Here is a 25,553-nt window from a genome sequence, read left to right as displayed (position 1 = left end):
CTGTGCTGCGTACTTAGAAGTAGATATAAAGATGGGTTCCCACCTATTTAATGTGAGCCTAAGGCTAAAGTCAGCTCGGTACATTTTCATAATGACATAATGGCATAAAAAGATGTTTTGTGGTACATCCTGATCCCCTGATATTCTTCAGGATCTAATAATACATCACAGCATCATTTAAGGCTTTGACAAGAAAGCTCAGCCAACCTTTTCCTCATTTTACTTTGTGCATGCAAACTTATTGATCTTAACAAAGCATTATGTTTACCATGAGCACTAACTTAATTTATTAGTATTATTATTTTTACAGGTATTTGGTAACCAGCTATTAACTACAGCAATTTGCATTTTCAGATGCCGATGGTGCTCAAGTCAGGTGATCATCAAAACTGGTGAGCTACATTTGAGCATAGACTGCATGTATATAAAAGACGGACACACACTGATTCTTGAAGTCCTGTTTTGAAACCTCAAAATGAGCGTTTTAGGCCATCTTTGTCTCTTTAAATCAGACGTGACGAGCAAATGGAGCGCTGCGCGCTAATACAGCAGTGCCTCGTTTTTTAACTTGCAGTTGAGTCCATATATAACAGGAGGTCATACAGCAAGAATGTAGAGTCTGTCTTAAGGATAAAGGATTTACGGCACTGCGTTTGTGTTCGTATTTGCCTAAGTTCAACTTTGCTGACTACTGATTGCTGTCACCAGCCTGGAGTGTCACAAACAACCAGTCTGTGAGCTTCTGCTGCCTGTGCTGTCATTGGTTCTTCAGCCAGCTGCAGCGTGGAGCAAAATTACAACAAACGAAAAGCTTAAATGAAATGAGCGTAACAAACAATCACCACAGCAGTTTTCTAATCCCTGATGTTGTCAGCCAGTCAGCATCGTCCTTGGTGAGCTGCATGCTGTTTTCTTTCTGTCTTTTGTTTTTTGAGGACCGCACACAAACAACTCTGTGTAGGTAAATACCTACACAAACGCACACAAACGCAGTATTGTAAATCCTGCATCATATAATCGGACTACATTTTGCAATCAGATGAGTTTAAAAAGAATGCACGTCAAAGGTCATCGGTTTTCAGATCAAGAGGTCATGTCCATCTCTTATATTTATGCTTTTGAGATATTTCTGAGTAAATGCTAACTCAGCATAGCAACAGTTAAGAAGCATGTCATTATTTTATTCATAAACCGAAACATATACAAACTGAAACTTTGACTGGATGCTGGCAATGAAAAATCAGAGGATTACTAAAGTTATTAGGAGTTATTCATAAGCAAGAATAAAGTCATTATCACAATGAACAGTCTGGATCAGCTTGAGCCACAATAGAAGCCAAAAATGAACAAACACAATGAAAAGAAATACATTTCACTGGAAAGACTTCTTATTCCTATGTCTGAATCTTAAACAGTGTGTGCGCCAATCTAAAGCCGATCCGCAGTGCAAAAAATAATAGCATACATTTTTTAAAGCATATCTGCCAGCATGAACTAAGATAGGATCTACTGCAATAGCAGGAAAAACAAAGATCCCTGTTGACTTACCATCAAGGGCAGAAGGTCCTGGATTTTTATTCTCCTCTGCAAGCATAACTTCCTCTATAAAAAAAAAAGTATGGTCAGAACTGAGCAGCTGATGGTTCACATGAAGGAGCTCTACCGCCATCTGTTGTGATGTATTTACAGCGTTTTTGTTGCAAAACGTAACGCTTATATGTTGCATCGAATACCTCCCATGGTTCACAACTGACAGGATTATAGAAGATGAAAGAAATGATTATTTTTATTTCTCATTGAGGAAAAGTTCATCTGTGACTGGGACTAAAGCCACCTGCTCTGTCGATCCAGGCCCGATAGCCGTTGAGCTCCCTCTCAATCTGCTGCTGGCGTCTCAGCTTCATGAAGGCTCTGCGATTTTCAACTCTCTCTCTCTCCTTGGCGAATTCTCTGCAGAAGCAAACAGATGAGGCACACTTTTAAAGGCCACAGGGATGCAGTATTCCTCTCGAAGAAAAAGCTATTGTTGTCTTGAACTTAATCTCTTCTCTCTCCCTGTGGAGATAATGACAATGGATCGTGAACTGACCTTTCTGTAAAACTAATTAACTTGCATAGACAGCGCCTAGTGAAACGGTTTGAGTTGGCAGCAGCTAGTTTGTCAGTAATTCTATTTATCGGTGAACAAAGCAAGTCTAAGTCATCTTAAATCAACAAACAAACCGAGCTGGCTGTATGGCTGCAGCCCATCTCAGGGAACGACGAGCCCAACACAGGTGTAGAACAGCAGAGCCCTAAACCTGCGTCTGTTAGCAAACTACACAGTAACTCTAATGTAGTGTGTAGACTGACCAAACGCTTACTTGAACCAGGAAGATGTCATTTTAATTTCATTTTCTATTCTAAATCTTTAATTTGGCTGTTTGCTGATGACACTTCTTCTAGCTCACAACTATTTGATAGAGGACGAGAAATGAAAAAGCCAGTGAATTTAAAAAAAGAAAAAAGAAAAATCCCCTTAAATTTACATCAGTGTTGGAACAGGCTGAACCCACGACAGATTAAAATGTCAGTGGACCTACCCAGAGAGGACTCCCAACACCAGGTTCAGGACAAAAAAGGAGCCGATGATGATTAGAGGGATGAAGTAAAGCCAGTTCCATCTGGGGCCCAAGGCATCGTCGGTCTGAAATATATATATATATATAAAAATCTTAGCTAGTTCAAGACAGCTTGGAGCATGACCCATGCTGCCACAGGAAAAGACAGCAGAAAGACACAGGTGTAAGGTTCAGGTCTGCAGGCAAGGAACCGATACAGATACTGTGTCCATAGATCTGTGGGGGTTATTCTCTTGGACATCATTAGATAACACGTTGTTTCTTTATTTTATAGCACCAGGACCTAAGCATGACAACACAACTGCTGTTTAGTCAAGTGGCTTTAGTTTTTGTGTACACAGCGCAGGTGCATATTTCTCTTAAACCCCAGGACGTCTTCACTGTCCGCAGATCATTTTCAGCAGCACAGTAGCGCTGATGTCATCCTTTTCTGTCCTCTGTCGGTCCTCACTCATTCACCATCACTTTAGACGACATAATGCAATCAGTCTGGCAAATCGTATGCCTCCATCCATCTCAATAAAAACTGAAAGAGCAGGCAGCTGACCGCAAATTGCACCCTGGCACAGCAGCGTGCGTTTTGCTTTACTGAGATAAAAGCAAAAGCATACAAGCAAAAATGAACAATTAAAGGCTGTGCATGTCATGCATCCGTTCTTTTAGTGTTCTTCATATTGAAGAAAAACACAAACTGTCCTGCTCGCCATTGTTTTTATTCAATTACTAACTGAATAAAAATAATGGTAAGTGGGACACATAACAGAAGTTAGAGTCATTATTTATAGATTAAACTTTTGAGACAGCTCACAACACTCACAGGAGGTCCAGAGGTCTTAAAATGGCAGGATGAGAACTAAGGAAAACCAACGTAGCTCTTTGCAATCATCTCCTACTAACATATTCCCCCATATTCTCCATCCGCAGCTAAACTACATCAGAGGTCGCAAACATCCACTTAGCAGTCATTAACATCCTGCAGCTAAGCTGCTTTCTGTTCATTGAGGTTAATGGAGTCTGAATTGTAACAAACTACTGCTATGCTTTAATAATTTGCAGCGATCCAGCAAAATACTATGAATGGCAGAGCCGTGCATGTTAGCTGTCTTACATTGTAGAGTACAGTGGTCCATCCTTCCATGGTGATACACTGGAAGACGGTGAGTACAGCAAACAGGATGTTGTCAAACTGCGTGATGCCATCATTGGGCCCGATCCAGGTATCGTTGCAGGTGTATTTGGCGGGACATTTACGCACGCCACACGGAAACTCGACCTCAGATGAGTCCATAGTCTCATTTTCTGAAGAGAGAGATGAAAAGTGAGAAAAACAGACCCACAGTAAGACAAGTGAAAGTGAAAAACCGGATCTGGTCCACTTTAGGATTTAGCATGAAACGCTTAAACCAATCAATGTCCACTTTCTAGTAATCTGACCACAAAATACTCGAGTATGTCTGTGTTATCAAACTGTCCATTCAGCTCGTGTGTGACAGGAGCTGCTCGGAGGTTAATGATACCTATGAATGTACAATGAGCCATTGTGCCAGCCTGCATTGTTGGGTTTAATTACACAGAAGAGGGTTTGGTTTGATCACATCTCCAGGTGCAGCCTAGTATGGTGTGTGTCTGTGCCCATGTGTGTATGCATTTGTGATTATGAGTACAGAGCTACTACCTAAAGAAGTGCATAAACATGCATGAGACTGCTGTACACAAACATAACTTATCCATGAGACAATGTCGTCTCTTTGACATTCAAAGATGAACTCTGAGCGTCTGTACCCAGGATCCCAGGCTTCGGGATGCAGCTGTAGTGGAGTTTGCCGCTGTAAAACTCTAAACCGATGATGGCGAACATGAGGATCGCAAAAAAGAGTAGCAGACCGATCTGTAGCAGAGGGACCATGGCCTTCATTATAGACTTCAAGACTATCTGCAGACCTGGAGGGAGAGCGCACGCACACACACACACACACACACACACACACACACACACAACAATTTAAATGAATCAGCTGAAGCTTCTCATAAAATCCTTTAGAACTTCTTTTTAGTGAAAAATCGCTACAAAGTGAAAAGTGTTGCAAATTTGTTGACATAAATTATGTTTGAAAGAAGGAGGTTATGCTTCTGCTGTTGTTTGTGTGTGTGTGCATGTAGCTCTTTGTATTTGTAAACATAATAAAACTAATAAAACTTCCCATATGAAAAAGAAATAGTAAAAACTTACATGATTTACTCATGAAAGTGGCCACTTTCTCATTACTTTCATACATTGTTTTAGTAAGTATCCAAAACATACAAGTTTCATTATATAATTTTTCAAGGGATCTTATATCTGTTTTCACTCTTGTATGCTTTTCATACAAGTTTCACACAAGACAGATACAAACTTTATAAGATTGATATATATCTTTTCCATATGGGTTTGTACGGGTGTTGAGTGCTAAACCCTTATGCTGATACCAAATATCAGTATTTGCCAATAACGGGGTTGCTTTTATTTTGCCACTTGCTTAAGCTTACCCATTAATCCTCTTTATCACACGCAGCCTGCGCATACATAGATCCAGATGAAAAGGACAACAACGGCACATTGATTTAGTATAAGTGAAACTCACTGGGGATGCCCGAGACCAGCTTGAGAGGTCGAAGTACTCGCACAGCTCTCAACGTCCTCAAGTCCACTGAGATGTTCATGTGTGCCCCTGCTGCAGCCAGGATCCTTAACGAGCAAACGCGTGTGCATGTGTAAACCCACACAAACAGAAGACAAAGAGAAAGAACAGGACTGTCACTGTTTCGCAGATGCACATTAATACCACAATTTCATGCTCTGTAGGCTGCGCGGAGCCGTGTCGAAAAATAAAAACACGAGGCCGGCGCGCACAGTGTCGGAGGACGGCTGCAGCGCTTAGATAGCGACTGTGATGACGAGAGGGTCTCCGGCAGGCGAAGAACACAGAGGAGAAACAACAACAATGATTATTTGGGGGACTTTTGGCTCTTTCCCTCTGTGTGGGAGGACGGCCGTGACAACTGCTATTTAGGGGGAGAACAAAGAAAGCAGCTCCATCAGGAGAAGGCAGGACACCCTCAGGCTGCAGGGACGCGAAGCTCGCGGACACACATGTGGACACGCACACGTTACAAACACGCCAGCCTTTTATGCTCTACACAAAGCCCTTCACAGGTCTCATTTTCACTTTGTTTGTCTTGTTTTCTCTCTAAAAAACACCTCTGTGGCCTTCAGTCCTCAAAATGACAAGAAAGAAAAAAAGTCGTGTCTGGTGATCTCACCCCTGGTCTCTCATTAGTCTGCCCTCCTGCTTCCCCTTTCTCTCTATCCTCATATCTTGCCCTTCATCCCTAAACCTCTCCCTCCCTCCTCTCCCCTTCTATCTGCCATTCAACCACCTTCCCAATTATACTCCACCTCTGATTCATTCTGTTTTTACGTTGTCCACCGACCTGAGCACTTATTTATTCCACTTTCACCTCGATGCCTGCAGAGTGGGAGGCAGAGAAGGATGACGAAGTGAGGTATAAACAAAAGAAAAGCAGTGCAAGGGGAGTAGACGATAGGTTCGCTAAGGGAAGAGTGATACAGCATTTTATTTCAGGACCGTACTTATGACCAAAAAGTAAAGACATAGACGAGCTAAGCAAACTGATAGGTGGATTATCACAGATGATTTATGGTATCATCTTTATGTGCAGTAATTTGCTCAACGGTAATTGCATACTTGATTATCACACAGCTAGAAACGCAGCATCACAGACCCAATTACATTTCTGTGATCGAGTGGTGAGAATTAGTTCGGTCTGTACTGTTAGAAGACAAGGAGTGTCATTTGATTTAATTATGAAAAGAAAGAAAAAAGATAAAGAGATGGGGGACGAGGAGACGAGAGAAGGATTAAAATAGCTCCCCGTCATCCACGCAGATATAGAAATAGAACTGCATTCACACCTGAAGCCACTCCCTCCTCATCCCAGCCTCAACAGCTCACTAACACGCTGATTATTCCTGTTTTCTCTCGTCTCCTTCCCTCCTTTTAATCCAACCACTCGCTCCCTCCTGACACCGCCGTCATTTCATCCTCGACCTCCCTCATCTTTCCATCTTTCTTCAGACCATCAGTCCTGACTGCTCTTTAACTGTTATGGCGATGAAGGCTCTAAAAGTGGCTTTCTCATTCAGTCCGCTGATATTCAGAGGACGTCCCAGGCTCCGTTTTGCAGCAACAACCATTTGCAGAAGTTAGATTGTGTTCTGGGACTTTGGTGCAACCACAGTTAGAAAAGTCCAAAACCATTTTGGGGTAAAAGTTTTTGCTTGTTTGTTAGATTTTGAGACAACATTTCTAAATAACATGTTATAGCCATACTAAGCATACTGGTAGTTACTGCTAAAGCCTACCAATACACAAATAAATGACTCATAGTATGAAAATGGATTGAGGCCATTAGAGCGAAGGCTCAGATGTATAGAAGCTTCCTCTGCTAAAAAAAATTTTAAAAATGCCATCTGAGAGTCAATATTTTGGGTAATAAATAGACATATCAGCACCAAATTAAACTATATGTTATTAGATTTATTAGGAAAAAAATATATACACATATTTATCTAATGAAATGTTGCAGAAACATGCTTTCACTAACAATTCCCTCTGTCCCACAGCCTGCTATACTCATTACTGTTACAGACATATTGCACATTACAGCCGTCTGGCCATTGGCACCACCTACGTGATGGACATGAGGAAGGTGAAGGTTGGCCTCAGAGAGTGGCAGATTTAAATCAGCCAAGGGAAGCACAACACATGGCCGATTTGGCTCAAAGAAGGAGTTTGGCACCTCCCGGTTGACTTCCTTCTCGGTAATGCAGGAATATTCATTTTTAGTGGTATTAGTCACCATTTTATTCATGAACACCATGAAGTGGTCCAGAGTTATAGGATGAAACAAAACAAACACAAATAAGTGTTGGTTATTCTGCAGTTTCTTTTATTTTTTCAATAGATTTCCAAATAAAATTCATTCGGGAGCCTTTCACAGGGCTAGCCACACCCACAACTGAAGGGGGTCCTATGGCAACAAGGGGGTTTGGGTTACCCTTGTAATAAATCTTTAGACAACCTAACCGATCTCAGGGACGGCTCGAAGCTCAAAGGTGACTGGTGTTTCTGAAAATGAATAAAGTCGCTTTTAGTCACTGGGATCTGTCAGACAGAAAAACGTGTCCGTTCACTCTGAGCATGTCTGCGAGCGTTATATGAGACGCACTGTAGTGAACTTAGCCGATGGCCTGGTCAGAGTTGTCAGCCATGATAAGTGAGTAACAATGACATACCCTGCAGAGGTGACAGCTCCCCGCTGCGTGACAAATCTGGCGTGACAGCTGTCGTGGCGTGATACTGATAACGTCGTGGCTTATGCTCCGTGTCGCTGTTGAGCTGTTAACGAATGTGATGTGAGCGCACCTGGATATTGTAACGACATTAATTACCGGTCTGCAGCTTTTGAGTCACAGGATCAGTTTTGTGTGTTAAAATAAGGATTCAAATTATATTCCAGCAGAAGAAAATCCTCTTTGATTTTTCTTCAATGATTGATTGTGTGTTATGGAATAACTTTAAACGTGTACAACACATTGTGACAGGGCGTGGTCTGCGGTGCTGCTGCAGGGACGGTGGACGCACCTGCACGGCATCCGCAATCACGCCTCTGTGCGGACTGACGTCATGCTGTTGGAGTGTCGGCTGAGCTGGAAAGCTGCGAGCGTGTGATTGTGTACGGCAACCGTGAGCATGTCATCAGGTCTGCCGTGGACTCTGTTACACACACAGTAATCCATATTGTATTTGCTCATTGTAACGTGTCATTATTTGACGCTGCAACACCTCTAACAGTATTCAGAGAGCCATCGCTCACTTACAGCGTTTCCATTTCTCCAAAATGAACCTTTGCAACAGCAAGAGCATGAAAATCAAAGGTGTTACAAGGAACATTAACATGACTTTAATGATTTCCTTTCATTAAAACCCCACAGCGCATCCATGCAGGTGTTTTCACTTATGCTGACTGATGAAAGCTCTTTTAAGGACTGTGTGGGCGTCTACCAGTCGGGCTTGATGGACATGTGAGTTTTGTAGCACCTGTTAGGATAGGTACACTGTTATCATTTTATTAGTGCTTGACAGTTTTGTTACATTACATTTGTAACACTGTTATAGTTTTAAAAAAAAGCAAAACAATACAGGTGTAATTAGCATGTTAACTAAAAACACCTGTGTGGGTCTGTGGGGGCCTTTAGTGCCTCAAGCAAGCACGCACAATATGGCACCACAGAGCCCGGTTACTCGGTGATTAGCACTGTTATTTACATCTGTATTTATCCTTCTGACTGAAAGTTTCTGCCATTTAAAAGAAGAACGATGGGTCTATGGTTTTATTTGAAATCATTTACTCATAGCTGGCACATTTTTAGAATTTTTGTTCAGTAAGTTAACTATAAAAATCACTCTGCGCTGATAAAACGAGTGCTTGAAGGACACAAATTTAAACTATCCCTAAATCTGATTTTTAGATTAACTGATTAATTCAGGTAAACTACAGTTAATTTTGCATTATTTTCTATACATTGCCAGGATTTGAGATTATCATCAGTTTTTACTTCAAGTCAGCCAAGATCAGTGACAGTCGCAGAGAATTTTATAAAAGTCATAAAACTCCTAAACGAGGAGGATGAATGATGGTGCCATATAAGGTCTCTGGGAGAAAAGACAAAGAAAATACAGTTAATTTCTTTTCATTATTTTTAGGCAATACCTCTTTTCCCCTAAAAATCCTTTATAATCAAAGTGTATTTTTCAGTGGTGCTTCTCCGTTACATGCCTCGCATGAAACAATTTGCTCAGAACACATGGGCTGAAGTAAGATATGCATTTGTAATCATTACAGAAAGAATGAACAAAAACCTTTAGAGCCAAGTGCCACAAACTAGCTATGCCCACAAAGGAAGACAGAGATAATCTGACAAAGACTCTAAAGAAGACCGGACTATTTATACCCATGAAGGTAATCAGGGAATTGGCTCCAGGAAGGTAATGACACACAGGTCTGAATAATAACCACAAAACTGCTGAGGAAGTAAAACTGAAAACAAGACACCAGAGAGACATGCTGACCAGAGCGAAGCAGGAAGAAGGAAGAATAAGTGGATAACTACTAACTAAGAAACACAGAAACACGATCTAACTGCACAGTGGGAATGTTTGATTTTTTTAATGTTTTATTTTGAAGGTTAGATCTTTGTGTGGCTTTCGTGTTGGTACTTCCTACTCCTGTTAGTGTTTGATGTAGTTTACGTGTTCCTTATGACCTTTTTGTGCACGTCTGACTCCGTGCAAGTGCAAACTGGATTTTCTGTTTGGGTCGAAATGTTGATTTATCATCATGGGTAATAAGGAGGAGTTGGAAATTACTCTTTATGCCAGTGTAGGATGCTCCGTGTCCACTATTCTCCCTATTGGACAACACTAATAATGATAATAATAATAATAATAATAATAATGATAATGGATTGCATTTATATAGCACTTTTCAAGACCCCCAAAGTGCTTTACAATTCCACTATTCCTTCACTCTCACATTCACACACTGGTGGAGGCAGCTGCAGTTGCAGCCACAGCTGCCCTGGGGAAGACTGACAGAAGCGAGGCTGCCATATCGCGCCATCGGCCCCTCTGGCCAACACCAGTAGGCAATAGGTGAAGTGCCTTGCCCAAGGACACAACGACAAAGACAGACAGATCGAACCGGCAACCTTCCGGTTACAAGATGAGCTTCCCAACCCCCTGACCCACGGTTGCCCCACTACATAGTGGCAACCTCTAAACAGTCCGCTCCATAGTGAGGAGTGACTGATTTTGGACACAGCCACATCCTAAAGTCAACTGAAGGACCTCTGTAATGCTGAGGGATACAGAATAGCCGTGATTGCCTTTACTTCCACGACAGAGACCAATAGCGCGTACGGCACACAGTCATCATGTTTCATGTGTACAAATTCCAGTAGATTGCATCAGGCGGAGAGACTCCAGCAGCACTACACAGGGAAACATAGCACGAGGTGAAGCTAAGGAAACTGGATAATAAACAATAAAAATTAATCAAAGATTAAGATACTGAAGGTGTTTTGTTGCCATTTTGCTCTTTGTAGGGGTTTTAAACATTACTCAAGAACAAATAGTTAAGAAGGCACACTTGCTACTGGAAATGAGCAGATTTATTGCAACAGATGCTGTGATTTTATTTTATTGTCACAGTTAATTATTGAATTATTTTGTCACTGCTGGTTATGCAGTTGCTATTTTCTAACGCTTCAAGCTGTATAATCACTTTGTTCCAAATGATCTCTCCCTCTTTCGTCTCCTGGAATGAACCTGGGAATTTGTCAGAAGAGGCTTCAACTAAGTTCACGCAGTACAATACAGTGCACACATGAGAACTCTTGCACCGAGATAGAAAGCTTTGTCTCAGCAGGAAGACTAACACCATATTTTGTGCATTACACTAAATGTTGAAAGAATAGCTTAATTAAAACTAGCATCTTAAAGTAAGACCCAACTGCCGTCCCAGCAAATATCCTCTCAGCTGATGTGTCCATGAGCACGAGTCTTAATCTTTGTGAAAACTCTAACAATAGAGAAACAATTTTTCACTTACAGTACAACACAGTCCTATAAATGCAATCCATTATTATTATTATTATTATTATTATTATTATTACTACTACTTGTGGAAGGAAGAAACAGCTGAGTGTGATTTTTAAAAAACATACATCACAGGGTTCCTGTTTAGGGAGATGTAAGATTCTGCAGGACAATCAATTAAAACCGCTGCTCTCACAGTGTGGTGGGTGGTGTGTGCAGAAGAAGGAATTGCATGAAAAAACTCCTACAGTGCTGCTCTGGTTGGTTTAGTTGATATAAGCCTCTGTGCCTCCCACAGTGTACTCACTCATTTTTAACTCCCCCCCTCATTTGTCCTTTTTATTCTCTTTCCTCCTCACCGAAAAACAGCAGGAACCCCAAACGCACACATAAGAAACACAATTTGTTGTGCAAGATCGGACGGACGGACAGAGGGGTGGGTGGAAGGAAGGAAGGAAGGAAGGTAGGTCAAATGCAACTATTCCTTAAATCAACAGCCTGAGATACTGGCCTGGGTTTATCAGCCTGCATATTGGTTTATATGTCAGTTAGCTAAATGTTTGCTCTTTGGCCAGAATGAATAATAAATATGGGTAAATGATTCAGTAGCCATCTGTTAGAAGTCAGAGAAAGTGAGAGAGAGTGAATGAAGGAGAGATGTTAATTTAGCTCATTGGAGACATGAGTCACCAACACTTTTTACATCACACACTCACATACACCTGTTATAAATGACTATCATTTAATTCACAAGGAGGTCATAAAGGGAAAGTTTTGAGTATCAGTAGATGCTGGTAAAATTGATTAAAATCACACCATCAATGAGAAGTATTGATGGTGTACAAAAACGTCTTATGCAGCAAAAACACTTCTATGCTTCTACACTTCTTTAATAGGTCCACCTCACTGGTACCCGGTTGAACCCCATCAACAAGGTGCTGGAAACATGAATGTGGTTTTGGTCTATTCTGACATAATAACATCGCACAGTTCCTCAGATTTGTCGACTGCACATCCGTGATGCACCTGCCCCATTTCACACAGCACAAATGTGCTCTCCTGGATTCAGATCTGATGCTCGTGGAGGTCATTTGAGTTCAGCGAATAAAAAACACTGAACACGAGCCTCTGTTCTGATGCTGATGCTGGTCTATAAAGCTCTGAATGGTTTAGGACCAAAATACATCAGTGACCTCCTGACCCAGTATGAACCTTCCAGATCCCTCAGGTCATCTGGATCCGGTCTTTTATCAGTTCCCAGAGTCAGAACCAGACACGGAGAAGCTGCATTCAGCTTTTATGCTCCTTATATCTGGAACAAACTCCCAGAAAGCCTCAGATCAGCTGAAACACTCAGTTTATTTAAATCCAGGTTGAAGACTCACCTGTTCTCAGCTGCATTTGAATAAAGCACCAAATCCACACTTTAAGCTTAAATTTCAAAACTTACATTTAACTACTGATTTTATCTACTGTTCTGATTTTATCTGTTTTGTTTGTTTGTTTGTTTGTTAATTAGTTAGTTTGTTTGCTTGTTTTAATCAATTTTAAATCATGCTTTTTATTTGTTTTTGTTTCTAATGTCTCTGTAAAGCCCTTTGAATCACCTTGTTGTTGAGTTGTGCTGTACAAATAAACTTGCCTTGCCTCTGTTTTCTGTTCCTAACAGAGGAGTGGCACCAGTGGGGTCTTCTGCTGCTGTAGCACATCTGCGTCAAGGTTTGACATGTTGTGCGTTCAGAGATGCTCTTCTGCATACTTTGGTTGTAACAGTTTGTTATTGGAGTTACTGTTGCTGTCAAAGGTGCTTTTATCCAGGGAGCTGCACATGTGTGTGCATCTCAGTAAATTATAATATAGGATGTTTTATAAATTATTCATTTTATAATGTATTTATCATGATATTGTAATATTATAATTATCAGAATTACTGTATTATCATATTACAATTATATATAGTATAAAAAATATAGTCCCTGTGTCAACAATAGCAAACTTACAATGACTTTTCAAGTGTTCCTTTTGAGATGGACACAAATATAAAGAAGTAAATACTGTGTTTGGGCTGAAGGTTGCCTTTTGTCTCAAAGCCAGTGCTATGTTGCTTCCTGGCAGTGACACAACTGTGACAGCAACATGGCTTAAGGAGCTCCACTGACACTGACGTCATTTTGACAGTGACAAACCAGAGTGCCCTTAAGAAACACCGAGCAGCATCTAAGGTCGAAGTTCATAGCTTTTTACAAGCCACAGTACACTGAAAGCAATCTTCTAATGCAAATTCACGGTCAATTGTTAGTCAGGTCCTTTGCTTAGACTCCAGCAGAGATCAAACGCCGGTTTTCTACAAGTGAAAATCTCCAGAGGTGCGCGAAGTGTCTGTATTCAGGCTCAGTTTAATCTCAGTAGCCTCTCTTGGCAACATAACTGTTGATTCTGACTCCTCTTAGAAGATGTGGTCAAAACAAGATTCACAGACACAGGTTGTATTTGGACAAATCTTCTCTTCAGCCTCTTTTCTCACTTTGAAATATGAAAGAAAATAACAAAACACTAACGGCATATATGTCCGAAGCTAACGGACCTCTAGTGTTCCTGTGAGTATGCTGCTTAGGTGGGGAGGAAGCATAGAACCTAGAAACTAAATGGCACGCTGTGTGTTTCATGTTGTAAAAGGAGTTATAATAAGCCCCAAACCACAAAGCACCAAAATTACTTTGGATTTAAGACAACAATTCTATGTTGAGTGGATAAATCCTCCATTTTAATAACTTTTTTCTATATTCAGCCATTAAATTCAGCCATATTTGCTGGTGTGATGTAAATCGCTATACAGCATCTCTCAAATCTAACTGGACACAGAAACCCAGCAAAGATGTGCCCAATAACAATGAACTTTTTTAAAAATGTAACATCTTTATTGATGTATTAATACATTTATACTGTTCTGCTTTATGACTCATGCACTCAAAATATAAATTAGTGCCCAGATTTAGCCAGTGTTTTGTAACGTGGGTAGCATGTGTGTTTCAGCCTCTCTCACTGTATCCTAAGTAAGCTCCTCGGCGCTGCCACCGGCTGCACACGCATTTCTGTTTGTCTCTGAAAAATGCAATTTCATTCTGAACATCATCTGAGGAGACTTCAGTTGCGACCGTACTCTTTGTAGTTTGTCAATCACGTCTTTTACCAGATCTCGTTCAGAGACAAATGTAAGACTGGAGAGGATTTACTGCAAGCAAAAATTAAATTCTGAGTAAAATTGAGTTCGTGAAGACAAATTGCCAGGTCACGACTGAGAAATGGCCCTGACCCTCCCTCAGTTTGTGTAACTTTAAGTTGCAAATTGAATTTCATTTGACTTCAGTTCCTTCAAAAAGAGGAACCCCTTTGATCTTAGTGTAGCACCTCATCGTCTCTAATCAGACACTAGACTGGACTGCATAAAGACCCCTGACACGGGCTTTGTTTCGCAGCCCATTCATCGTCTTTATAGGATGAAGGAGGGAGAGCACACAGGGGCAGAGAGAGAACCTGTTAGGCTGTCAGCTTCCTCGGCATCATGATCATCATTCACTGCCTCGGGATGAGATCACAGGTAAAACACCACGTCTGCGCGAGGATTCAAATGTCACTAACTGCTCTCTCTTTCTTCATCTTAATCATGTTTCACTTTGTTTATTTTAAAACAAAGGCCAAATGAAATGTGAGAGAAGAGTGCTGCCATCACTCACGCACATAAACATACAAAGAAACAGGTGTATCTGCACTTTTCTGTCCTTTTCTGACTAACTGTAGCAGCGGGACTGGAGCCAGTGACAGCCTGACCTGGGGCGGGGTTCTCAGTCACCACGGTAACAGCTCAGGGGGACATATCCACCCCTGCTATGTCTGAACTCATCAATCGATCAGACAACAGATGGAAAATAAGACTGGAGAGGACACGTCTGTGTGAATATGTGTGTGTGTGAGAGACAGTTTGATATAGTCACGTCTAACATGTGCATGAATGCCAAGCAGACATACGGTGTTGCTGGCTAAAAGACGTGCAGTAGTGGCACATTTGGTTCATACGCACGAGTAACAGTAATACACACCAGACAGATTGTGCTCGCAGCCTTCAGTGAGTCAGGTGCAGTGATGCATGTTCACAACTTATCTGTCATATTAATATCATTTAAAGAGCAAAGCTTAAGAAATGTATTAAAAACTGAAGAAAATTGAACTGAAGCCAAGAAACCAAAGCAAGTGAAAGAGGGCCGAGATGTGAAGTACAGTGAAGAGATGGAGAGAAACATAGCACATCCCATGCTGGCTGATATTAAGGGTGTTGGCTTCACTGATGTAAATCAATTTGAAGCTCTCGCGTTAGCTCTCCCTTCTGGTCGGCAGTAGTAACAGAGCAGGAAATGGTCAGAATAAAGTCTGATGCCTGCAGTATAAACTGCTCTCACAGCAAAGGGAACTGTCTCTGTCAGTTTAAGGTATAAATCTGTCATTTTCTGTTTTCTCCCAAGCTAATGTACAAAACAACGAGATAACATCGCAGCATAATTCAACAGGTTTATAAAGTTCTTGTCCTGGTTTGGGTCTCTTGGTTTAGGCTTTCTGTTCATTGTTACTCTTCTAGCGCTTTAAGTTTTTATTATTTTGAGGTATTTTGATTTTGATTGGGTAGTGACCGAAAGAACGAGATCGCGGATACAAGCGGCAGAAATGAGCTTCCTCCTAGAGATAGGGTGAGAAGTTCGGCCGTCCGGGAGGGGCTCAGAGTAGAGCCGCTGCTGCTCCACATCGAAAGGAGCCAGCGGAGGTGGTTCGGGCATCTGACAAGGATGCCTCCTGGGCGCCTCCTGGGTGAGGTGTTCCGGGCATGTCCCACCAGGAGGCCCCGGGGCAGACCCAGGACACGCTGGAGAGATTATATCTCTCGGCTGGCCTGGGAACACCTGGGTGTTCCCCCGGATAAGCTGGAGGAGGTGGCTGGGGAGAGGGAGGTCTGGGCTTCTCTGCTTAGGCTGCTGCCCCCGCAACCCGGCCTCGGATAAAGCGGATGAAGATGGATGGATGGGTATTTTGATTCCTATTTCACTTTAATTATCATCTTGGTAGATCTTGAATGTTAGTTCTTAGCATTTGATTTCTAGTTTCTCATGGTTTGATTAATTACTCTGGAAGTGAGTTTGGTTTCTTGTGTCACTTTGTCCTTTTGGATTTTGATTCTCTCTCCACCATCTGGAGATTTGATGCTTAAAGTTTATTACTCTTTTCCCCTGTCGTGTCCAACAGTGCAGCAATCAGAATTGTTAGTACAAGTGGGGCATTGTGGCATTTATTATAACTGTCCACTTGATAGTCATATTTTATTAGAACTTTATTAGGATTTTTTTTATTTTGGATTATTACAACCATAACGGACAGAAAAGAAAAAGAAAGAAAGTGAATTTGGGGAGAAAGCTGGCAGAAAGAGAGGGGGAATAAAAGAGAAGAAGAGGGATAGAGTGCTCTCTTCTGCTCTTCTCTGAGGGGGGGTCGCGGTTGACCCTGAGTTGGTCCTCCTGGGACAACCTTGGCGACTCACCAGCTGCGGCCCGAGTGCCTAAGCAAAGCCAGAATCCCAGGCTCAAGGTGGAGAGCCCCCTGAAGTTGCCTTTTGTTAATCAGTCTGCTCGTGTCCTGCATTTGAGTCCTAATTATACAAATTGTGACAGATATTTTTGACCACAGCCAACAACTTAATTTTTCACATAATGTTAGCGACAGCGGCTCTACAGAATACACTCATCAGACAATTTATTAGATGCACCTTGCAAAATGTTGGACCTCCTTTTTCCTTCAGAGCTGTTGAATCTGTTCCGAGAAGAATCGAGACAAAGTCCCTCAAATATTCCTCGGAAATTTTGGTCCATATTGAAATGACAGCACACAGATACTGCAGTTTTCCACGATCCATGAAAGCTGGTTTCCTGTTTCTCCACATCCTAAAGGTGCTCTACTGGATTGAGAGCTGGAGACTATGGAGACCATTTATAGTCACGTGTAGTCAACCCATTTTCATATTCAAGAAACCAGTTGGAGATGATTTGAGCTTCGTTACATGGAGCACAGAGCTAAAAGCAGCCATCAGAAGATGGATGCAGTGTGGTCATAAAGGGAAGGTCACGGATACTCAGACTGTTGCATTTAAATAACGTTCAGTTGATCAACTGTAACGTCTGCATGCGTGTTCATTCCATGTTTTGGAGAAGCAGAGTGTGAAGTGGACTCTGTGGACCGGCGTGTCTATTAGAGGTTTTGCTGCTGTGATGCTGGATTGTCCAATCAGCCCAAAGCAGTCTGCCTATTCTTCTCTGACCTCTGGCATTTCACCCAGATTACTGCTCCTCACTGGATATTTTCTCTTTTTCTTTTTTTTCCTGATTGGTGGGAAAATGCCTGTTGAAGTGCTTTGGTCAGCCTGTCTGGTACCAACAACCATGCCACATTTAAAGTCACCTAGACCACCATTCTCCCCCATTCTGATGCTCAGTTTGAACTTCAGTGGGTCTTCTTGATCCTGCCTACATCTCTGAATATCTGATGAGATAATCGTGTTAACAACCAGTTGTATAGGTGTACCCAACAAAGTGGCAAATGAGTCTATATGATGGTAAGTGAACGATAAACATTACGTTCACTTTTGTTACTTGTGATTGTTTCACTAGAACAAAATTACATTACAGGATTTATATGTAACTAAACCTGAATAATCAAAGTACGACTTGTGCCGCTCTTTTGAGCGAGCGTTAGGAGCAATATTTGACTGCCCTAAAAATATTTCAATGATTTATCATTTACAGACAAGCATCACATTAACAAGATAACTAGCTGCCGTTTTGAAAAACAGACAGATTTCTCAAAGTCTTGAAAACAATATTTTAAAGTGTTTGCTACATCAGAGCCATATTACATCATTTATTTTCCCGAGTATCTTTCCCTCCCTCTGTGCTTCAGACATTTTCCTGTCACAGGCTTTCTAAACAGCCCTCTCCTCTTTCTACTTGTTGGTGTTCCAAAATTACATTTCAGGTACTTAGCTGGCAGTATCTCTATAGACTGGCTGAGCTCTAGGGCACAGTTAATGGGGATCCAAATGAATAAAATCAAGATGTGTTTTCTGAAGTAAAGAAGAAAAGACTGAAAAAAATCTTCATAACAAACTTGGCAGCAATGTTTATGAAAACATTATCCTATATATAAGAGCCACAGAGAAATGCTCATCTCCCAGGTTCCTTATCTTTACACTCATCAGCTGCCTCTGAGCTAACCACCCCCCCTCCTCACCCCCCTGAGGGTCTGGCACACAGTGATGAAACAAACCCGTGGTGGGCGTTGCCTCTGCCAACTTTTGCCACTCTAATGGAGGGCTTACCAGCCAACGCGTCGACCACGATACCAATTAGTACGTGCGATTACGCAAATAGTCTTTCTTCGTATTTGCTCCAGCTCTATCCATCTCGTCCTTCTTCACTTCCTTTCTTTCTCCCATGCTTCTCCTCCTCGCTGCTCTGCCTCACAGCTTGCTTTTTCAGCAGGAGTAACCAGCTGGTGAACCATGTGAGCGGGCCTGAGGAAAACCCTCTATTCCAATTTCCACCACAACAGCCCTCCGTTACACGATAACAGCTTTTGAGGAAACAGTAAGTGCCATCTGGTTTTTCATACCTCCCTCCCACTCGCGCGCTCTGTGTAATACAGGCCAGCTTGAAACACCAAGGAAGCTTGCTGAGGTAATCACAGCCTCCAGCGTTGACACTTTTAGCAAATGCTTCCATAATTACACATGTTCGCACAAAATGTTGAGGGAGTCCGGGGTACTCACTGAGGAAAGGTTTAGTAGTCTGAGCTAACACTCGTGTGTTATGCTTCCACGGGCAAAGTTTTAAATGAGGGCTCCCGCCTGTGTGATTGAAAGCGTAGTGGATTTACTGCAGGCTTGTTGTAACTGCACTATAAGAACTCATAATCTTGTAAGTCAAGTCCACTTGAAGTTGCTATTTCTGAGCGTTTTGGTGACTGCAGGCTTCAACACACATAAACAGAATCTCTCAGAGTCCCACAAGGTAAATAAAAAACAATAATCCCCTCACGTGATCATTTTTTCAAAAATGGAGGTCAAACTGTTTATTTAGCAAGTGAGTAAAACAAAATATGTAATCGTCTTTTCCCCACTTAATATCTTTGGGGCTCACAAAGAGCACAGAGCACACTCTCACTTCACTGTTAACTGACTGACTGCACTCTGAGGTCAACATTCACATGCTCCTGAAACATTTAGCAGCATCTAATATTGCTCAATGTCTTCTTTGACGCACATTTTTTTAATATGTAATGCTGTATTTGCCTTAAATGTTCACTCTTTTTGTTTCTCCATATGTTAATTTGATTATTGGTACTTTGATTATTTGCATCAACAGTTATTCTGCCTGTTTATCTTTCTTGAAGTTTCTGGATGGCATCCTTTGAGGACAGAGGGTGTCAGGCCAACACCCCATCAACCTTTTTGCAGCCAAGGGATAAAAATCACTTGACTGGTCACCGTTTCAGTCTTTCTTGCTCCTACTTTAGCTCAGCTGTCGCCGTCTCATTGCACAGAAACTTTCTTTGCAGTGCTACACGAATGAAAGTGTTGCTTTACAACCACAATGAAAATTTGGTTGCAATTTTGCTTCTTCCTGCTCCTTTTTGAACATGAACTTTATTTGGAGTTGTGGTTGCTCTCTTTCCTTTTGTTTTGCTTTGTTCATTTGTCTCTTTTAATTCTATTTTGTTGTACTTTTTCAACATGTTCAAAATAAAGATTCAATCAATCAATCAATCAAAAATAGAGGGACGCTGCCAAGCGACTGTAATGGAATATGAATACAGTTCAGTGTTTGTATTTGAAAGCATCTATATGCAGAATATTTGCAACACACTCAGACTCTTCCTGTCTGTAGAGACCTCCTAATTACTGACTGATAGACAAAACTGGTGTTACATCTCATAATACCAACCAGATCTCATAACATTTATCTGCTTTCCAATAAAGTTGCAAACCTAGAGTGATAGCCTAGAAGTCTGGAAGTGCTGATGTGCACTGGAAGTGTTGAACGGGTGGAAGGAAAAAGGGAAACAGAGAGAGACACGGTGAGAACATTTTCATTAATTTATCTTTGCACGGGCTAAAATGATAATTTAGAGAGGGAACTATCTGCAGCTCACTTCATCATGATGAATATTAATACAATAAAACCTTAGAGGCTATTTCAGCCAGATCGAGCATGTTTCCGCCCTGAGTCACAACTGGTAGTTCAAATTCAACCCACAGCATGCGAGAGTGGAATAAATGCAGCTGCTGTTGTTCACGTTTATAAAAGTTCCTTCATCTGTTTTTTGCCCCAAATATCTGTTCGGTAAAGATGGAATTCATCTGAAACATCATCACGTGAAACTTACACGCAGATGCATTCATTTACATTTACATGACGGGAGCCCAGCACACTCAGAAGATACAAGCACATCAGAACAGCCTGTATGTTGAGTGTCCTCACAAGAGTATGTGACAGTGGCGTCAGCCGATCAACAGGCTTGAGGCGGGAACAAAACTCATCTCTCCACGCCGCCCCTCTCCCGTGCCCTCCTCTCCTCCATCTTTCTCCTCAAACTTCACGTCCTTCCTCTCTCCAACAGCGAGCGGAGTATCATGAGAAGCCCGACCTCATCAATAATTGAACAGCCAGAATCATGTAGAATTCTCTAAGAACCGTGTCTGCCACCCTTTGTACTTCTATCCTGTGACTTGATTAATATTTCATTTGTGTGTGTGTGTGTGTGTGTGTGTGTGTGTGTGTGTGTGTGTGTGTGTGTGTGTGTGTGAGCGAGAGACAGGTGTCGAGGTTGATCTGCTGTCTCATCAAGCTCTTCCTTTGAACCATGAGCATTTCCCTCTCTGCTCTGACAATGAGGCGCTCGTGTCTCCCGAGGATTTAACTGCTGTAAAATGCACTATAATGCAACACCTTCCCCCCCCCACAGAGCAGGCTGAGCATCCCCAGAGTCTTTAACTCCCATTCAATTAATGTACTGTAAGTACACTGAGTGAGATGCTTTTCAACAGCTTAGTCAGCTTCCAGCACAGTGCTCTGGTCATAGCACACTGAAGTTTAGTGTGTGGAAATTCATGGTTGGTCATGTTTACATTCACAGAGCAAAACTGACTGGCCTTGAGGTCCACACACGTGTACTTTCTCCTCATTAAATATTTACAAATCTGTTGCTTTAAGTATTTCAAATTCAGGCTTATTCACATTCATGTTTAGCTTCCCTGCCTGTGCTGGCAGAGCGCAGCCTCTTACTGCGTTATCACAACCTGTTGATCAGACAAGTTGTTTGTGTGCTGAATTTCAGACACTTGAGGACCAGCTCTGCTACAGCAGACCAAAACTTGAGAGAGGGAGGACCTCTTTAGCCAAAATGTTTACATTCATTAGATATTTTTTCTGGTGGGTTTCATAACAACAGATATAGTTAAATGTTTTGTGGTTTCTTGCAGAGTTTTGATTGCACTAAAGCAGCGGTCTCCAACCTTTTTTGCGCCACGGACCGGTTTATGCCCGACAATATTTTCACGGACCGGCCTTTAAGGTGTCGCGGATAAATACAACAAAATAAAACCAGTACCCGTACCGAAAAAAATAAGATTTATTCATAACACACGTGAAAAGACCCAGGAAAACCGAGTTAACGATAAAAACGATAACAAAATAACGCTGAAAACCTGAGCCTCAACTCTCGCGGCCCGGTACCAAACGACTCACGGACCAGTACCGGTCCGAGGCCCGGGGGTTGGGGACCGCTGCACTAAAACACCTTTCTGAAAGCTTTAGAGTTGATAAAGCACCACAAGCATATAAATGTATATATATATATACATATATCTAGCCTCAACTGTGGGGGAGACTTAAATCATCATTTATTAAATGAAATGAAATTATTTAATTTATTTTGAAGTTAGAACTTAGCTAGCACGGCAGCCTGATGTGTCCAGCTCTGCTCTATTAGTGTCAGATTATTTATAACATAATGGTGATGAATGCTGATTGGAGCCCCCCCTGGAGTTTTTGCCTGGGAGACTATGTACAGTAGCTGCCACTGAGTGTTTGGCTCTCCACAGTTTAGCTCTGGACTCTCCACATCTGTCCCTCTGCGCGTTTCCTGGAAAATTAAATTTTGGGATATTTTTTTCTAATGTTAATTTAATCAGCTACATAAAAACAGAAGAGTACCTTTATGTGAATACTAAGCACTGCACAACTTATTCAAGCAAATAGAAACTGTTACTCTGAACGTACTAATGGAATAAAAAGCACGATGCAAATGTCCTTTACTCTGTTCTGTTTGGATAAAGGTCACTGTTGGCTGTATACACAGGTACATGTCCTATATTATGAATATGAAATATGATATGGCACACTCATCCTCACCTGGTTCTTTCCCCAGCAAGGCACCAGTAGCATTATTCATAGTATAATGTGTTTAAGTTTAGACAAAAAGAGCAAATAACAGTTGGTTTAGAAGAGGTTTACTTTCCCACCGTCCCACTTTCATTATAAGGTACACAAAAGACTTCCTGTGTGACTTTTATATGGTTCACTCATCAGCTTTAGCAACATAAATTCCACAATAAAAGAAAGATTTTCAGGTTTCAAACATTACCAATGAATAAGCAACAAGTAGGCAAAGCATTTGAAGCCAATGGTGCTAGAAATAACTGCGAGCTCCTTAAAAAAGAGGCTAAGAACACTGCGCACTGTATTTTCACACCATAAATCTCATAGAGTCGCCAGCCTTTTCAATTCAAGATGCTAATCCTGTTTCACAGATCTGTAAATATACACACATTCACATGCACACACTGTTGGACTCACCCACTGAGGACCACAATGAAGTCCATGACGTTCCACCCATTCCTGAGGTAAGAGCCTTTATGAAACACAAAGCCCAGGGCGATGATTTTTATGCCTGCCTCAAAACAGAACATCCCTATGAAGTAGGGCTCTGTCTTCTCCTGTGAGTACAAAGCAAGAGAGAAATTATAATTTCACACTGAGCTGACAAAGAGCTGCTGCAAATGAAAGTGTCGTGCGTTTTCAAACAGTCTTATATTTTGATTTGAGAGATTATGAGTTGTGACTGTGTTTGTGGATCATGTGCAGCTCACCAGTCTTTTGGACATGGGTGTTTTGTCCTCTCCGGGAAGGTGCTGCTCCAAAGCCAACACGATACAGTTGGCGATGATGGTGGCGAGGATCATGTACTCAAATGGAGTGGAAGGCTAAAGTTAAGGAGCAACTGGCTCAGATAATGTCAACAGTTTGTTTTTCATTATGCAGCATAAAGTTGTGAGATGAAATTGCATATGTAGTCCCGTCATGATGCTCCAAAAACAGAAAGATGGATTAATAATAAAAAAAACTATTGACTGGGAGTTTGGCAGTGGATGCATAGGTTACGTCTACAGTGGCTATATTTTAGTATCCTTTTTCTGGATTTATGCTAGTTTAAAGACTAATACTATCGATTCTATGCTTTTCTTACTGTCAGCAATTGCCAGTATATGCAAGCATCTTGAGTAACCCCTCATTTCTTTACATGTTGCTTTGAAAATGAGAAATAGGTGCAATGATTTTTAAAACACATTTAAACACACACTGAAATACAGTCTTTTTTAATTTCTTAAGAACATGACTTCCAGATCCTGTTCATGTTGTTTTAGGCCTATCACTTCTTCCTTTGTCCTCCAAATGTCCAGTTTCTTAAAGGACACACCATGGCGAGATATGCCAAGTATTTGATGAAAAATGATTTTGTTGGTACAGAAAATATTTTTTACAATACAACTTTATTTGTATAGCACGTTTAAAAGACCAGCGGTACACCAAAGTGCTTTACAATAAAAACAGGAAAGTTAAGACAATAAATAAAAGACTATTAACAAAGTAGCACATATGTCATCAGGTTAAGGGCACTAATTATACAGCAATAAAAGGGAATATAAGAACAAAGTTACTAAGAACAGATATAGCTAAAAGATAAAGTACATAAATAAGAAATTGAACCAAATATAAAATAGGGACACTAACTAGATGGAAAAGCTATGTTGAATAAATGAGTTTTTAAACGGGATTTAAAAGATACAATTTTAAGATTTTTGCCTATCGACCTGTGTTACCTTTGGTATTTTTCATAGATTCAACTAAAGAAATGGGAACAAGCTGTGTTTTTGTTATAAGCTGCTATTAACAAAGTGCCTCAAGATACATTTAAAAATTGTTTCTTTGTTAAATTGTCTATTTTGTGTAAATACAACACAGATTTATCCCTTCAGTTAGGTACAGTTTTTATGCTTGAATGATTTGAAGGTCAGTTTTTCAACAAACAAAACAAAAACATTTCACTGAAAATGGTCCGGTATAAGGAATGGACTGAAAAAGTACAGATGTACAAAAAAAGTTTGGAGAACTGTTTGAACCACTTTTAAAAATTACAAGAAAGTCTTTGGAAGCAAAATATAAAGGAATGAGTGTAGCTCAAGTACAGTACTGGATACTTTCCTTTAGAATACTTGTCTATTATTAAGCTTTCTAAATGCATCACCATTACTCCACAGAAATAAAGCGTGTTGCTCTTGTGCAGTGCAGCAGCAGGTTGATGCATGTCGAGTTCTTTGGCAGGAATTTGCTGCATAAGGATCCGACTACACAGACAAGACTTTTCAGTATCAACGATTCATTGTTGGTTTTGTTCATTTCATAATATTTGCTGACAAAAATTCTTAATTATTTAAGTATTTTAATTAAGTGACACCTGAATTTCCCAGCAAACACAAATGGATGCAGTTAGGTTAATTACAGGGAATCGAACCCAACAGCAGGGTAACACGTGCTGGAAGCCCTTTAGCTTTGCTATCTGAGGTCAGCCTCAGCCGACAGGGATACACAGACATGCAGACACACAAACAAAATGCCAGAGTAGCAGAAGGCTTATCAGGTAAGACCTGGGTTGTGATCTTATAAACAGGGTCGCTCTTACTTCGAGCTTCGCTGCCTGTACTGTGAGACCTAGATTGGTTGTTGGTTCAACTCCAGCCCCTCTTTGGTTGAACTAAGCCGGCAATGTGCTTTTTATCTAA

At 41.1% G+C, this 25,553-nt stretch overlaps 1 protein-coding gene across 1 annotated transcript in view; it reads right to left on the bottom strand.

Moving 5' to 3' along the window:
- Positions 1-25,553, bottom strand: part of cacna1ea (calcium channel, voltage-dependent, R type, alpha 1E subunit a) — a 116,120-nt gene that overhangs the window by 36,653 nt on the left and 53,914 nt on the right. Inside the window, exons 5-12 of the mRNA XM_085264785.1 lie at positions 23,583-23,689; positions 23,290-23,429; positions 5,243-5,346; positions 4,404-4,562; positions 3,730-3,920; positions 2,583-2,686; positions 1,835-1,950; positions 1,549-1,602 (exon numbers count right to left, since the gene is read on the bottom strand). Of these exons, the coding sequence (XP_085120911.1) occupies positions 1,549-1,602; positions 1,835-1,950; positions 2,583-2,686; positions 3,730-3,920; positions 4,404-4,562; positions 5,243-5,346; positions 23,290-23,429; positions 23,583-23,689 (975 nt within the window). The remainder of the gene's footprint in view (positions 1-1,548; positions 1,603-1,834; positions 1,951-2,582; positions 2,687-3,729; positions 3,921-4,403; positions 4,563-5,242; positions 5,347-23,289; positions 23,430-23,582; positions 23,690-25,553) is intronic.

This window comes from Mchenga conophoros, linkage group LG23 (genome assembly GCF_057382185.1).
Source record: "Mchenga conophoros isolate Kocher_MC1m ecotype Shallow Benthic linkage group LG23, M_conophoros_male_GT1.1, whole genome shotgun sequence".
NCBI lineage: Eukaryota > Metazoa > Chordata > Actinopteri > Cichliformes > Cichlidae > Mchenga > Mchenga conophoros.
Note: the sequence above shows the minus strand (reverse complement) of the source record. Positions and strands in the feature narration are given on the sequence as shown.